The sequence below is a fragment of the Parus major genome, chromosome 15, assembly GCF_001522545.3.
Source record: "Parus major isolate Abel chromosome 15, Parus_major1.1, whole genome shotgun sequence".
Classification (NCBI taxonomy): Eukaryota; Metazoa; Chordata; class Aves; order Passeriformes; family Paridae; genus Parus; species Parus major.
The window spans coordinates 8,416,040-8,428,231 of record NC_031784.1 but is presented as its reverse complement, the minus strand read 5'-3'; the positions used below and the strand labels follow the sequence as shown (position 1 = coordinate 8,428,231).

At 42.1% G+C, this 12,192-nt stretch overlaps 1 protein-coding gene across 5 annotated transcripts in view; it reads right to left on the bottom strand.

Moving 5' to 3' along the window:
* Positions 1-6,105: 6,105 nt before the first annotated feature.
* Positions 6,106-12,192, bottom strand: part of CLTCL1 (clathrin heavy chain like 1) — a 34,653-nt gene continuing 28,566 nt past the window's right edge. For 2 of the 5 annotated variants that reach the window (XM_015643751.3, XM_015643752.3), the window contains 4 exons: positions 11,428-11,649; positions 10,699-10,719; positions 8,453-8,528; positions 6,106-7,447 (listed from right to left, as the gene is read on the bottom strand). In XM_015643751.3, coding sequence (XP_015499237.1) covers positions 7,332-7,447; positions 8,453-8,528; positions 10,699-10,719; positions 11,428-11,649 — 435 coding nt within the window. In that variant the 3' untranslated portion in view covers positions 6,106-7,331. The remainder of the gene's footprint in view (positions 7,448-8,452; positions 8,529-10,698; positions 10,720-11,427; positions 11,650-12,192) is intronic. The other 3 variants (XM_015643753.3, XM_015643754.3, XM_015643756.3) reach the window with 2 other exon arrangements.

Sequence of the window (12,192 nt, the reverse complement as noted above, 5' to 3'; positions counted from 1 at the left end):
GACAGCAGCGCCTCCTGCCCTGAGCAGCATCCGCACCTCCGGGCACGCCTAGGCCAGGACTAGCTCTGAACCGCCCCAAACCCTTCGGTCAGCGAGGATACACAACAGTGCGCTCCTGCGCGGTGGTGACGGTCCGAGGGGAGGGAAAGGGAGGGCTTGGTCATCTCAGGCCCTTGGCTTGAATCCTTTCTGTTTCAGTGAGGAACGGAGACCAGGAACTCATGGGGTAGGAAGCGCATGTGAACGCCCAGTGCAGGCGGAAGAGAAAAAAAAACATTCTCAAATTAAAAGGCTGCTGTGAGTGCAATGACACTCCAGGCTCAGCAGGGGTTGGTTGGTGCTTGTGTTGGTTTGTTGGTGTTTTTTTTTGTTTGTTTATTGTTTGATTTCTTGGGGGGGGGTGGATGTATTATCTATTGCTCCTCAATAGTTGGGTTGTGCATATTGCACAAGGATGTGATTTTGCTTTATCTTCAGAGGAAGACTGCCCTGCTCTAGTTTACGTCCAAAAGCTGTATTTACAGGATGTGGGAAAAGAAACCAACACTGGTTTCACTTCCATCCAGGATTTTGCAGAAACCAGGGAACACAAGCTGTACTCCAGCACTGTGCTCTCCCCTACACCTGAAGCAGCCACATTACTCAAAAGAGTGAACATTTTGTGCAAGAAGTCACCCCCAACTACGCATAAAACATTCTCCTGTCCAGACTTGCTCTCTGTGTGCTCTGTGACATGGTTTTTGCTTAACGAGATTCAGCAATGTAGCAGCTGCCAGCCCCATCCAAAAGCTCACTCTGCAGCTACACAGCCCTGGCTTTGTGGCTGAACCGCCAGCAGAAAAACCCTTTGGGAAACTGAAGCACCTTTATTACGCCAGGGTTAAAAGCAAACATACTTGCACTGCAGAACTCGCCCCCAGGTGAGATCAGAACTGTATGTGGTTTCACAACAGTTAAAATAGGCAGTGGTCTCATGCCAAGTCTAAGGCCCCCCTCTTCTTAACACAGGGAATTAAAGGAGGGGGAGGAATTAACATGTGAAGGGAAGGAAGAAACAGGCATAGTCCCAGTCACAAATGCAGAGCAGCTACTCATGTTCAGGTTAGCATTATTAGAATGGTAAAGATAAATTCCTTCAAACATGACAAACAAACTAATGCATTTGATTTCTGATTAACCTCTGCAACTCCTCATACCTTTCCATCAAGTTATCTTGGCTTTTACATCTGCCTGCAGACACGTACACCCTGTGCTGTGAGGCCATGATTACCTTCACAATAAACACTGGTTCTTACAGATTCCTGAATCATCAAGGCCTGTGCACAACCTCATCCTGTCCAAGAAAATACCACACCACATGCTTAATTCGCATCAGCCTCAATGGGATTCACAGCAGTGCTTACCTTGCTGAACAGGGAAAGGATTATTCATATTTAATCACATGCAGATTGCAAGCCATCTTCTGCAAGGACCTGACCTCCAAGAAGCTGCTAACACCACTTGTCAGCAGAAAGCCTGAAGGGTAAACAGTGAAACAAGATAAGCAATCCCTGAAATACCAGGGGCTACAAGAGGATGTTTTATATCCCTTTACTTATGTGAAAGTAAATACTTCATCAGGCTCACATGGTCAAGAGCATCTCCTAAGGAATGCATGGTCAAAGCATAAAAGAGCAACTACATCAGACACAACATCAAACCCACTATGTTACAGCTCTTGCTTCAGGAATTTTTGTGGAAACATCCCTCTGACAATCTGAACTCATTTCCCATGCTGGTGGCTGGTGCTTGTTTCTGCTGGCATACAAAGACACAGGAATTGTGAAATACCCAGTCAGGTGCTACTGCAGCCTGTGTGCTTCATGGCAGCTCTCCAGGCCCTAATAATAAGAATTAAAAAGAGCTACTGAAAATGAAAGCAACTTTCACAATTTATTTTTTCAAACACAGACAGCAATTGCAGACAGTTTTCTGGATCCTTGGAAGCACATGCTTACATGACAACACTTGGTTCCAACTTATTCCTCCCTTGCCTCTCCCTAAAATTATTATTATTACTTTTATTTAATTGGCATTAAACAGCACACTATGGTTTCAGAGACCATGAGCTGTCAAGTATGGGGCAAATAGTTTCCTATTATATATCCTGGGATCAGAGAACCTCTTCATTTTACTGAATTAACAGATGTATTAGCACAATTGTTACAACTCATCAACTACTACAAACCTTTCCATGCATTATTAATCCCCATCACTTGCGGTCTTATAATAAGAAAACTCATTTTCTCTCAAGTTCCCTACTGAGACCAAAGAATTCCTTTATGCAAAAGAGATCCTGCACATAACTGGCTTCAAGAAGTGAAAGATGAGTCAACATTTCCCCAGCTTTGAAGTGTGTGCAGCAGGAGCACCTGTAAGAAAGATGATTCCAAACAACGAACATGATTCCCACTTAAGCACACATGCAGAAAGAGCTCCTGTTGCTACTCAAGATTATTCACTGAGATTACCAGGACTGAGCCTCTCATGAAGTCCCTGTTTTGTTCACATCTGTGTGGGCCTGACTCATCTCAGAAGAGAGTGAAGCCCATGTACAGCATGTACCAATTATCATTCTGCTACCAGGCCATGGTTGTGAATCCCTCACAGCAGGATCTATTACTCAACAAACCAACTCCAGTTGACAAACTCTGTTAGCAGTTGATGAGGCCATTGCCCCACCCCCTAAGTTGGAAAAAAAAAAAAAAAAGTACCTTACAAAAGGAGAGCAATTCAAAGATTTATTAAAAGCACTGTTTCTCACCCAAACTCACTCCTAGCACCCCATATGGATAACCAGTGCTTGGGGAATCTGTGCTTTGCAAAATATTGGAGAACTTAGTGCTATGGAAAACAACATACCAGAAGACTTTGTAATCCCTTCCTTTCATAACCACTGGGAGGAAAGGAGAAATGGAGATTTTTAGGCAAACAAATTTTACAATCTTGATTAAAAACAGAACAGATAAAAAAAAATCTTGAGTCATTGAATCATGCAGGAAATGCATAACTGAATAAGCTCAGAATCTGACTCAGGATTTTAAAATTCTGATATATAAAAGACAGGACTTCACTAACTGCATTTCAAATTAATCCTAAGCTTGAAAGCTGTCAACTTTATATTAGCTAGGAAGAAAACAGATGGATGCTGTTGCCTTTTTGACAAATTATAAAGGCTCCAGACAAACTGAAACACATACCTATCCTAAGAATTTTGAAGTATTTTATTAGTATAAAACATGAGGCAGGATCTGTGGCTACCTTTGGAAAGGTACCCACAGAAAATGCACAGTATTGAAAAATGAGAAAACTAGACTAGCTTTCTCTCTGGGGGCTGGAGACCTGCTGAAGTAGGAGATAGTGCACAATAATGACTCCAGATCCATTAAACTGGACTGGTGCACCTGCAGGTTGCTATAGCAAGGCTCATTGACTTGGCAAACCACAACCTAATTACACACGAGTGTCACAAAGCACTCTGATGTCGTCAAGCATTTTCCAGCCTTATGTCCTTATCTGGAAACAGATGAGATTGAAGCAGTCTTGGGGTACACTGTAAAGCAAAAAAGGAAATGCAGTCAGCTTGGAACCAAGTACAAAGCCAAGCCATTTACAGCAGAACAGAAGGGATGCAGAAAGACTGCAAGCTTTACAGTGAGAAATAACACTGTCATAAGGTAATACATGCACTTGATAAAATGCTTGTTATGAGAACCTGGCACATAGTGTTACCTGTCCCAAGATTTGCAAGAGTTCTCGCCTCATATTTTTTTCAGCAGATTGAAAAACTGTCATGCTGATTCAGTCACACCAGCAATTTCTCAGAGGCCAAGTCCTAGCCTGCCAATTAGGATATCACACATCCAAGCATAAGCATTAGTTACAAGCAGTTGACAGTCAGCTTTGCCAAAGTACTAAAGTTACTCACACTCATTTGAGTGGGCATCTGACAAGGTTTGTTTGTCAGTTTTAGAGTTCAAAAACCAAGGAAATTTCTTAGGCTTCTGAGTAACTGCTGCTGGATTTGCTAGAGGAAAAAAACAATAGTTGTTCCTTGTTTCCCACAGCCCAATTAAGGATCCATGTTGTGCTCTAAGTGCCAGCTCTCAGCACTGCAGCTAAGACTATTAAATCAGAATTAGGTTTTTGACCCTACAGTTACTACTGTCTTTACTGTATTATGCCTATTATTTGCACAAACTTCAACAGACTTCATCTGCCTAGAATTTTTATTTTTTAATGAGCCAGGTTACTTCAGATAATTTCCTTCTGCTACACTACCATTTAATTACAGAGTCCTAAAAAGGGGAAAGAGAAGTCTTATAAAATACCACACAATTACTTGAAACAAGAAACAGGACTTACCCCAGTGATGTATTCCTCCTGAATTCCCTGTGTGAATTGCTCGTCTTCTCTGATGCCAGATCTGTATGTGCCCAAAGTTTGACAGACAGGGGAAGATTCCCCTAAGGTCTGACAAATAGCAAGAGCCATTACACAGAAGGAGATCCATACTCTGTTTCTCACTGGGATAGCATGAGGCAGTAAAAGCCTGTATGTAGTCTCAAGCAAGTTACCCTCTGACAGATAAGACCTAGCAGTTGGTCTCCAGATGCTGCATGCTGCAACAGGTTCTGCGTGAGCAGATGATTCAACAGGACAGCACCAGCCCTGTGTCACTGGGATGGGAATTAGCAAGAAGCTTAGTTTTAAAGCAGATTCTCTGCAAAACAATCTTATCCAAGTTTTCAAAAACTTGGATGTTACAAATTCATGAAATGCAGTAAATCCTTCACCTAACCCCTAAAAGAGGGGTTATCTCCTACTGTGAATGACTTCACTTTCAGAGAAGCAGTGAAGTACCTTGGTATACAAGAGGTTGTTCCACTTTTTAGGTACAGCTGCACTGTATTGGCAGGGAATCTGTTTTGAATGCATATTAGAATGCAAGATCAGAAAATTTATAAAAGCCATTTTACTTAGCAAGAGCTGAAATACCAGGAGAGCAACTAAAGCAAGACTGTTGATCAGAGCTGGCAGCTTTGCTTTCCTTGAGAACCCAGTCATTCCTGTAATTAGATTTCTAGACTGAGGATCCCCAGGCTACCTCAATTCTCTGCAGTCAGGAGCTGTTCCAGTATTTGATCTAGCACTCCACTGTGTTGCACCATCAGCTTGCACTTGCTGCTAGAAAGTCAGAGCCCATTTTTAAGTTGACAGGATGCAAAGTCCTACAGTCATACTACTCCTAGAGCTGGTCTTCAGTTTCAGCTGACTTACCCCAGTTTATTTCAACTGTCAAAGAACTGGTTACAAAATAGAAGCACTATTTTCTTGGAAAATGGCAAGCTACCTGGCTAATTCCTGCAATGAGTAGGTCTGGACAGAGCAGAGATTTGCCTGAACTCATCAGTGCTCAGCAGTTCAAGCTGAGCTGTGAGTGCTGACCAGTACAAAGTTGAGGTTAGTATGCTGCAACAACACTGGGGGTATTCTGGCATCCATCAGGAAGGAGGGGAACTGCATGCCACTACTGTCATGGTGTGGTGACCAAGAAGACGAAACACTCATTACAATTGTGCCAAAGCACAGTCTGCTGTTACTGATTCTACAACCCATTCTACAACCCTGACAATCTCCACTGGTTTGCATTTAAAGGTGTTTTGCCCTGTTCCAAGTGGGACTCAGTATGAAAGGGTGCAGCTTACCCAAACCACTGCTATACTGATGTATCTCAGCAGAGAAGACGCTCTCTCCTTGCAGCACACCTCCCTCCACACAGGACTGAAGCTCTCGCAGCCCCGTGAATGAAAGTATGAGAACATGTGACTGCCTCCTGCTGCACGCCCTCCCCACATGACAGCGTGTGCTGATGTGTCTGGTGAAGAGGCCACAATTCCCTTTAAGCTATTTCCTAGGCCTGCCCTGTTATGTGCCTTGGCACAAGTGTCCCTTTTCCTGCCTGGCATCCTCAGTAATCAGATTAAGAAACCTGATGCTATGAGTAGTAGTACATTGCTACCAGCCAGTCCCCATACCCAAGACAGTAAGACTAGAACCACACAGTGGATACTGCAGTTTTACATTTATAATTGGACTTTTATAATATTCAAGATTAGCACAAGATTCATAACCATAAATTATACATTGTTATCTAAGTACATAAAACGTTAATGATACATGTATTTGAAGTGGCACAAAGTAATAATACATCCCTGTTGGCATTCTCAAAGGAAGAGGTGGGTGATGGACAAGCTGTTGATGCTACTGCAGCACAGCAGAACTGAGTCAGTGCACCCTGGTCACACTTGGGTGGTGCTGACTGCCCACCAGACAGGGTCAGAACACGGTGTGGCAGGAAGCCAATGCCAGAATCAGTTAAAGGTGCAAATAAAATGTCAGGATTATGGCCCTCCCTACTGCCTCAATATGGTAGCAGTGTGTCCCCCTCCCCAACCCTGACGCTGTGCTCTTGCATCTCCAGTGCTTTGGCAGCCCATGCACACTCCTATGTTCTCTTGCCACACACAGCTGAGGTTTGTTTAGTACCATTTAATGTCAATAAGTAACATGCTCTCTTCTTGTTAAACAAAAAGGATCTGGGAAGTGTTTGCTCTCTGGCATGAGAAGATTTATTTTCTTCAAGTCTCAGATCTACTCCAGAAAATAGAGAACAGACTCCAACAGTATTGAACCCCAACAGCATTGAACTCCAACAGCATTACTGTCCATAAAAGGAAACTTTTCCAATATTCCTCTAAACATTCAGAGCACAAGTATTAGAAAAGCCCATTTTCTTTTGCACATAAGAATGCAAATAAAATGGGGTGATCAGATGTACATAAGCTTTCAACAATTCATTATTAAAGAGATATTTCATTGAATTGTTAACAACCCTGCTACTTCAGTAGCTTCAGCTAAAGCTTTAACAACTTGGTGCCAGGCAATTTCCCAGCTGCCTTCAATGGGCTTTTCAAAACAATGAAAATTATGCTCTCTTCCCCCTGGCCTCAAGTAGTTATTGCTATATGAGTTAGTGAAATAGTGCCTTAACTTCAGACAAGAGTCTCACAATGTCATTAACAAAAGCTGCCTTTCAGAGGTCGAAATGTAACCGGACAATAATCAATAAATAACAGTAACAGGCATCCTGCTGAAGTCTCCTCACTGAGCTGGGCTGCAAGTGTGTTCAGCCAACAGAAGGTCATCTGTGCCTTGTACACTTCTTGGAGAAGTTAAAAAGGGACGGGAAGGAAGAGAACAGAGACAGTGAAGGTCTGTCAGAGAGCTAGTTACATATTGAAACCATAAACAGGCGGCTGGGTGAATCCTGGTGCTGTGTATCCGTATGGGAAGTTTGCCTGGGGAGGTACTGCACTGGGGCCTGCTGTTAACATCAACTGCTGGCCTAGGAAAAGCATGAGACAAAAAGAAAGTTAGTTTAAAGTCCCAAGCTTACCTAATGCTAGCTGTACTGTGTGATATGACTATTAGGCTTTAGCTAAAAATCAGCCCCTGTGCAAGCACACACCAGCAAGTCCCACTTTCCCCAATGTGTGCCATGGAGTGGGCACCCATGCCATCTGCTCTTGCTACCAGGAAGCTACAGAAGAGCAAGGCAGGACTCAGAAGATAGATCAATGGATATTCATCTTGAGATCAAAATAAATATGGCTTATTTTGAAGAGACCATACTGAAAGCCAAACTGATATTATTTAACACATGCATGGTCAGATCTAAAGAATAAAGCAATTCAAGCAAATAGTTAGGTCTGTTAGGTCTCACAGTCTGGAGGGTGCTGCAAAAGGTCTGAACACACCTTGACAGATTTGTTTTCATCACTAGGACTGCACATGCCTCATGCATCTGTTAAATTCATGTTAACATTTATATCAGACAGTGAACCAGTCACATCCTTCCCTTACCAGCCACTTCTAGGTGCTTGAATGCTTCTTCAGAAGGGCTTCTAAAATAGCATCACACTTCAAGACAGCCATGGTGTTTTGGCTGCACATGTCTTACAATGCATGAGCTAGAAAGCCAGTCTGCTTTTCTACTTGGAAGAGCAGAAAGCAGACACATTCCTCAGACAGGAATAAGAGGAGGAATTTTCATGCTAAATTATTCCTGGGGTTGGCAACACCCTGGTAATCCCCTGTCCTATTACCACACTGAAACACAATTCCTAAAGTAGAGATCTGAGCCATGTAAGAGGAGCAATGCTTTAATCTGAAGAACAGAAGTACTGTAAGAGCAAGATGTCACTTCAACAACTTACACAGTTCATTGACCAGAAACAACCACTTCAATTACTATCTAGTTGAAACCAGTTTTCTCAGATACAACATAATCATGTAAGCTGCCTCCACAAAGAGAGACCAGAGTGACAACAGGTAATCAATTAAAACCTACCAAATACTATTGGAGTGGGTTCAGTTACTTGTTCCTCTTCTTTTCTTAGGCTTTCAGAAGCATCAAGTTTATCCACCTACATTGAAGTGAACAGGAGATTTATGAAGGCCTTGTTTATGAATTGCACCACTGTGTGAAGCTTTTCATGCCTGGTACTTCAGCTATCAAGTGCTCCTTTTTATTCCAAGTTAGAGTCTACTGAAGTCTGCCTATTCCTAGCAAGCTTTGTTGTAAAACTGACCTCCCAATTCTTTTAGACGTATTGCAATAAGCAACAGCTCTCCAATGCAGAGGAGGTACTCATTACCATCAAAGGAAGCATTTTTGGGGCCCTATTCTATCTAGTGACTGCTAACTATGACTCAGAACTCAAACCCAACAGAGCAACCATCATCTCAAATGGGCCTAATCTACATGTATCTATTAACCTGCAGTTCTTATCCCCTTCAGTGACACCTCACAGATATTTGCAAATATTCCAGGCCCGTGAAGTTTGATCTTGTCTAGGACTACAGCCTAACCTGGCTGCAAGGTACTGGTTTAACCATATTGGTACTCACAGAGACTTCTAGGGGAGACTAGAACTATCAAGGAAAGTGGTCTAGTAGTACCAGCTTTATACAGATCTCAGTGCTGTGCCACATAAAGCTCTGTTCATGCTGAACAAATTTGTGGAAGTGCTACAGTAATGCAGGAGCCCTAAACACAGCTTTAGATTGTGGGTGTGGGAGAGCAATCCAAAGAACAACAGTACCTTCCTTCTCAGGTTTAACAAGTTATATCTTCCAGAAGAGAACCACTGAGACTGAAGACTACAAGGCATAAAAGTCACACAGCTTCACATCCTGGTACAGGCAGTAATATCCTGGGCAAACCTACATTTAGCCCAATGCTAAATTCAGCTGTATTTCAGCTGTTCCTCATCCTCATTTCCCACTGCAAGAATCACATCTGGTCTGAGAACTGCTTTCAAGAGGGGTCTCTGTTACACTTTAGAGATGCTATCCAGATATGGTGTTTAACAGCTTCCTCAATGTTTTGAAGTTTGCAACTCAAACTGACAACTTGAGGGGCAGCAGGTCTTTTACTGGTTCTTTTATAGCTATCAGCCTAAGAGCTCTCCAGCGTAACACTAAATATTGATGTTAAAAATGCTATCCAAATTACTACGGATCAAAGCAATTGACAGCTACCCATTTCCAATTACCTGACCTGCTCTATTTACCCCTGGAGTCTGCTCTCTCGGGTTTGCCTTTCCCTGGTGCTGTCCTACAGTGGCTCTGGCCAGCAGCGCAGTCCTGCCCTCAGCTGGGCAAAAAGCAGGAATGCTGAGAGCAGCCATCCCCAACAAGGGATAAGCAGCTCTGGGAAAGCCAGATCACATCTGCTCTGCTGCCTAGAACTGGTTCGAAAGGCCTTCTGGGACAGAGGTTCTGTGCTTTAACTTTTTTTATGCAGAAAAGACAGAAATTCTGGAAGATTTACAGACCCCACTGAAACTAGTCTATTCTTTTGTGCTTTTGAAGTTAGTTACATGACAATTTTAGACATACCACATTTATAAAGCCCATTCTCCAATTTCATGTTTTGCAGTTAATTCAACAAACTAAATTAGTTTCACTGTAAACCACTTTCACCATGCAGATTTTCCTTCTGTCAAGTTATCCCATATTTAGTACACATGATTACTTGTAAATCCAACCAGCAGTTTAAAATAAATTATTTTAGACCTAAACCTCACATGGAAGAGTTCAGGTAAACTCATGTGGCAAGTTTCTTCTGAAATATGAGGAGTAGGGGATGTTTAAGATCTGTGCAAGTACTTTCATCATACCAACAGGCAAGAAGTTTACAGAAGCTTCATGGCACTATTCAAATTCACCATCATGCCTGAGTTATTGCACACTTTGGTAATTTACAGTGTAAAAAGCAATTTGCTCTTAGAACACATCCTGTTACATGGCAACTGCTTTCCTTTGTTTATGAACAGCATTCATTGAAAAGGAGCTCAAAGTAAAGCCCTCCTCAAGCACTTGTTTCCATTTCCCATGAAGAGGAGAAGAGTCTGGTTGGATTTTCAAGCTGCTTGTGAATAGTTATCCTTTTAGCATTAGAAAGTGAACAGGAAATGAGTTAGAGCTAGATTACACTGCTCTTCTGGCAGAAGCTACAGCTAGATTCCTGTAAAAGAAACCTAGGATATTGAGGGACACAAATGAACACAGAGTTTGAAATCAGAGTGTCACCTTATAGAACAGTCCATCAACCTGCAAGAAAATTCAGAGGGGAATACTTAACATGAGTTATTAGAAGCAACCTGAAGCAGTCACTTTTACATTGCTAATTTTAATGAAGTTCTTTACTGTGATGTCCTATGCAATCTCACAGCTTTCCAAGGCAAAATCTTAGCTTAGGATCTTGGAGCTGTTTGAGACAAGCATTTCAGGACCACACATGATGAGACTGACTCTTCCCTCAGTTGAGGGCCAGTTCTTGGTATCAGTATTATACAACCAGACTATGGCTCTAAAGTTCTGTCTTCCATTTAAAACACAAAACACCTTCAGCAGTCTACTCCTATGGCTGACATAGAATATATGTATACAATTAGTTACTCAAAAGCCCTATGCTCTTTTTACTCTAGGAAATAAAGTGACTTTACTTTCATAGTTACACAAAGATAAAAGTGTTATGTGTTGTCTTCACCAAGTTTTCAGTTCATCAGCTATGGTGCTGAGAAGGACAATTGCTTCTATCTACTGCTAAAAACAGTTTAACCAGACCTCTTCAAGTGCCAAGGCATTTATTTACAGACTTTTCTAGCTAGCCTGGAGTGATGAAACCTACAGAACTTCAAGAAGACTTCTTCTATGAGGAATGGTAATATTCCAAATATATGCAAAGAGCTCTGGTTTACATAATGCTAATCATACAGCAGACTCAAGTCCCAGCTCTTTAGCCTATGCAATACTCACTTTGGTAAGGTATTCTCTGATCACTTGGATGAAGTAAGGCATTGCAAAGTCCATTATGTTATGTCTCCATGCCAACTCAAGGACTACATCTGGGTGGAGTAAGTCATAGCATGTGAAAAGACAGGCTGCAAAGCACTCCTGCTTGCCTTCTTCCAAGAACCACTGGAGCAGCTTCTCAGCCAGCTCTGCATCTTTGGACTCTGCAGCATACTGCATAGCATCCTACAGAAGAGAACAACATTTAAGCTTGACCCTTGCCTGTCAACATCTTGCTCTACATCTTACATCCCAGTTATTACTAGCTAGATAAGCCGGGTATTTGGCATACCATGAAGTTAGTCTTTAACAACATCAGGCATGCTCTGTAGAAGGCAAGATACCACACAACTCTGAGGCAAGCCAGATACTTTAGTAACATCCATCCAACAGGTTTCCTACAAACTATTGCACAAATTGGCCTGTAAGAACTCACTACAGGCTTGAAGAGCATACGAGTGTAATCACATTTCATCTGTACCCTTACAAGAGCCTGTGACTTGAGTTCTATAGATAATGTTCCATTCTGATCCAGGTAATTATACAGATGCCACTAATTGACAGAGACAGATCCTCAGATACAGGACAACATTATGAAGCTAGATTTAAGACATGCATTTGAAACTGCAACCACTTCTGCTTTGAGTCTTTCCTTCAAGTCAAGGACTACTAACTAAAACTCCAGATTTGAAACTAACAAACATTCAGTATCCAGGAGATTTATGCAGT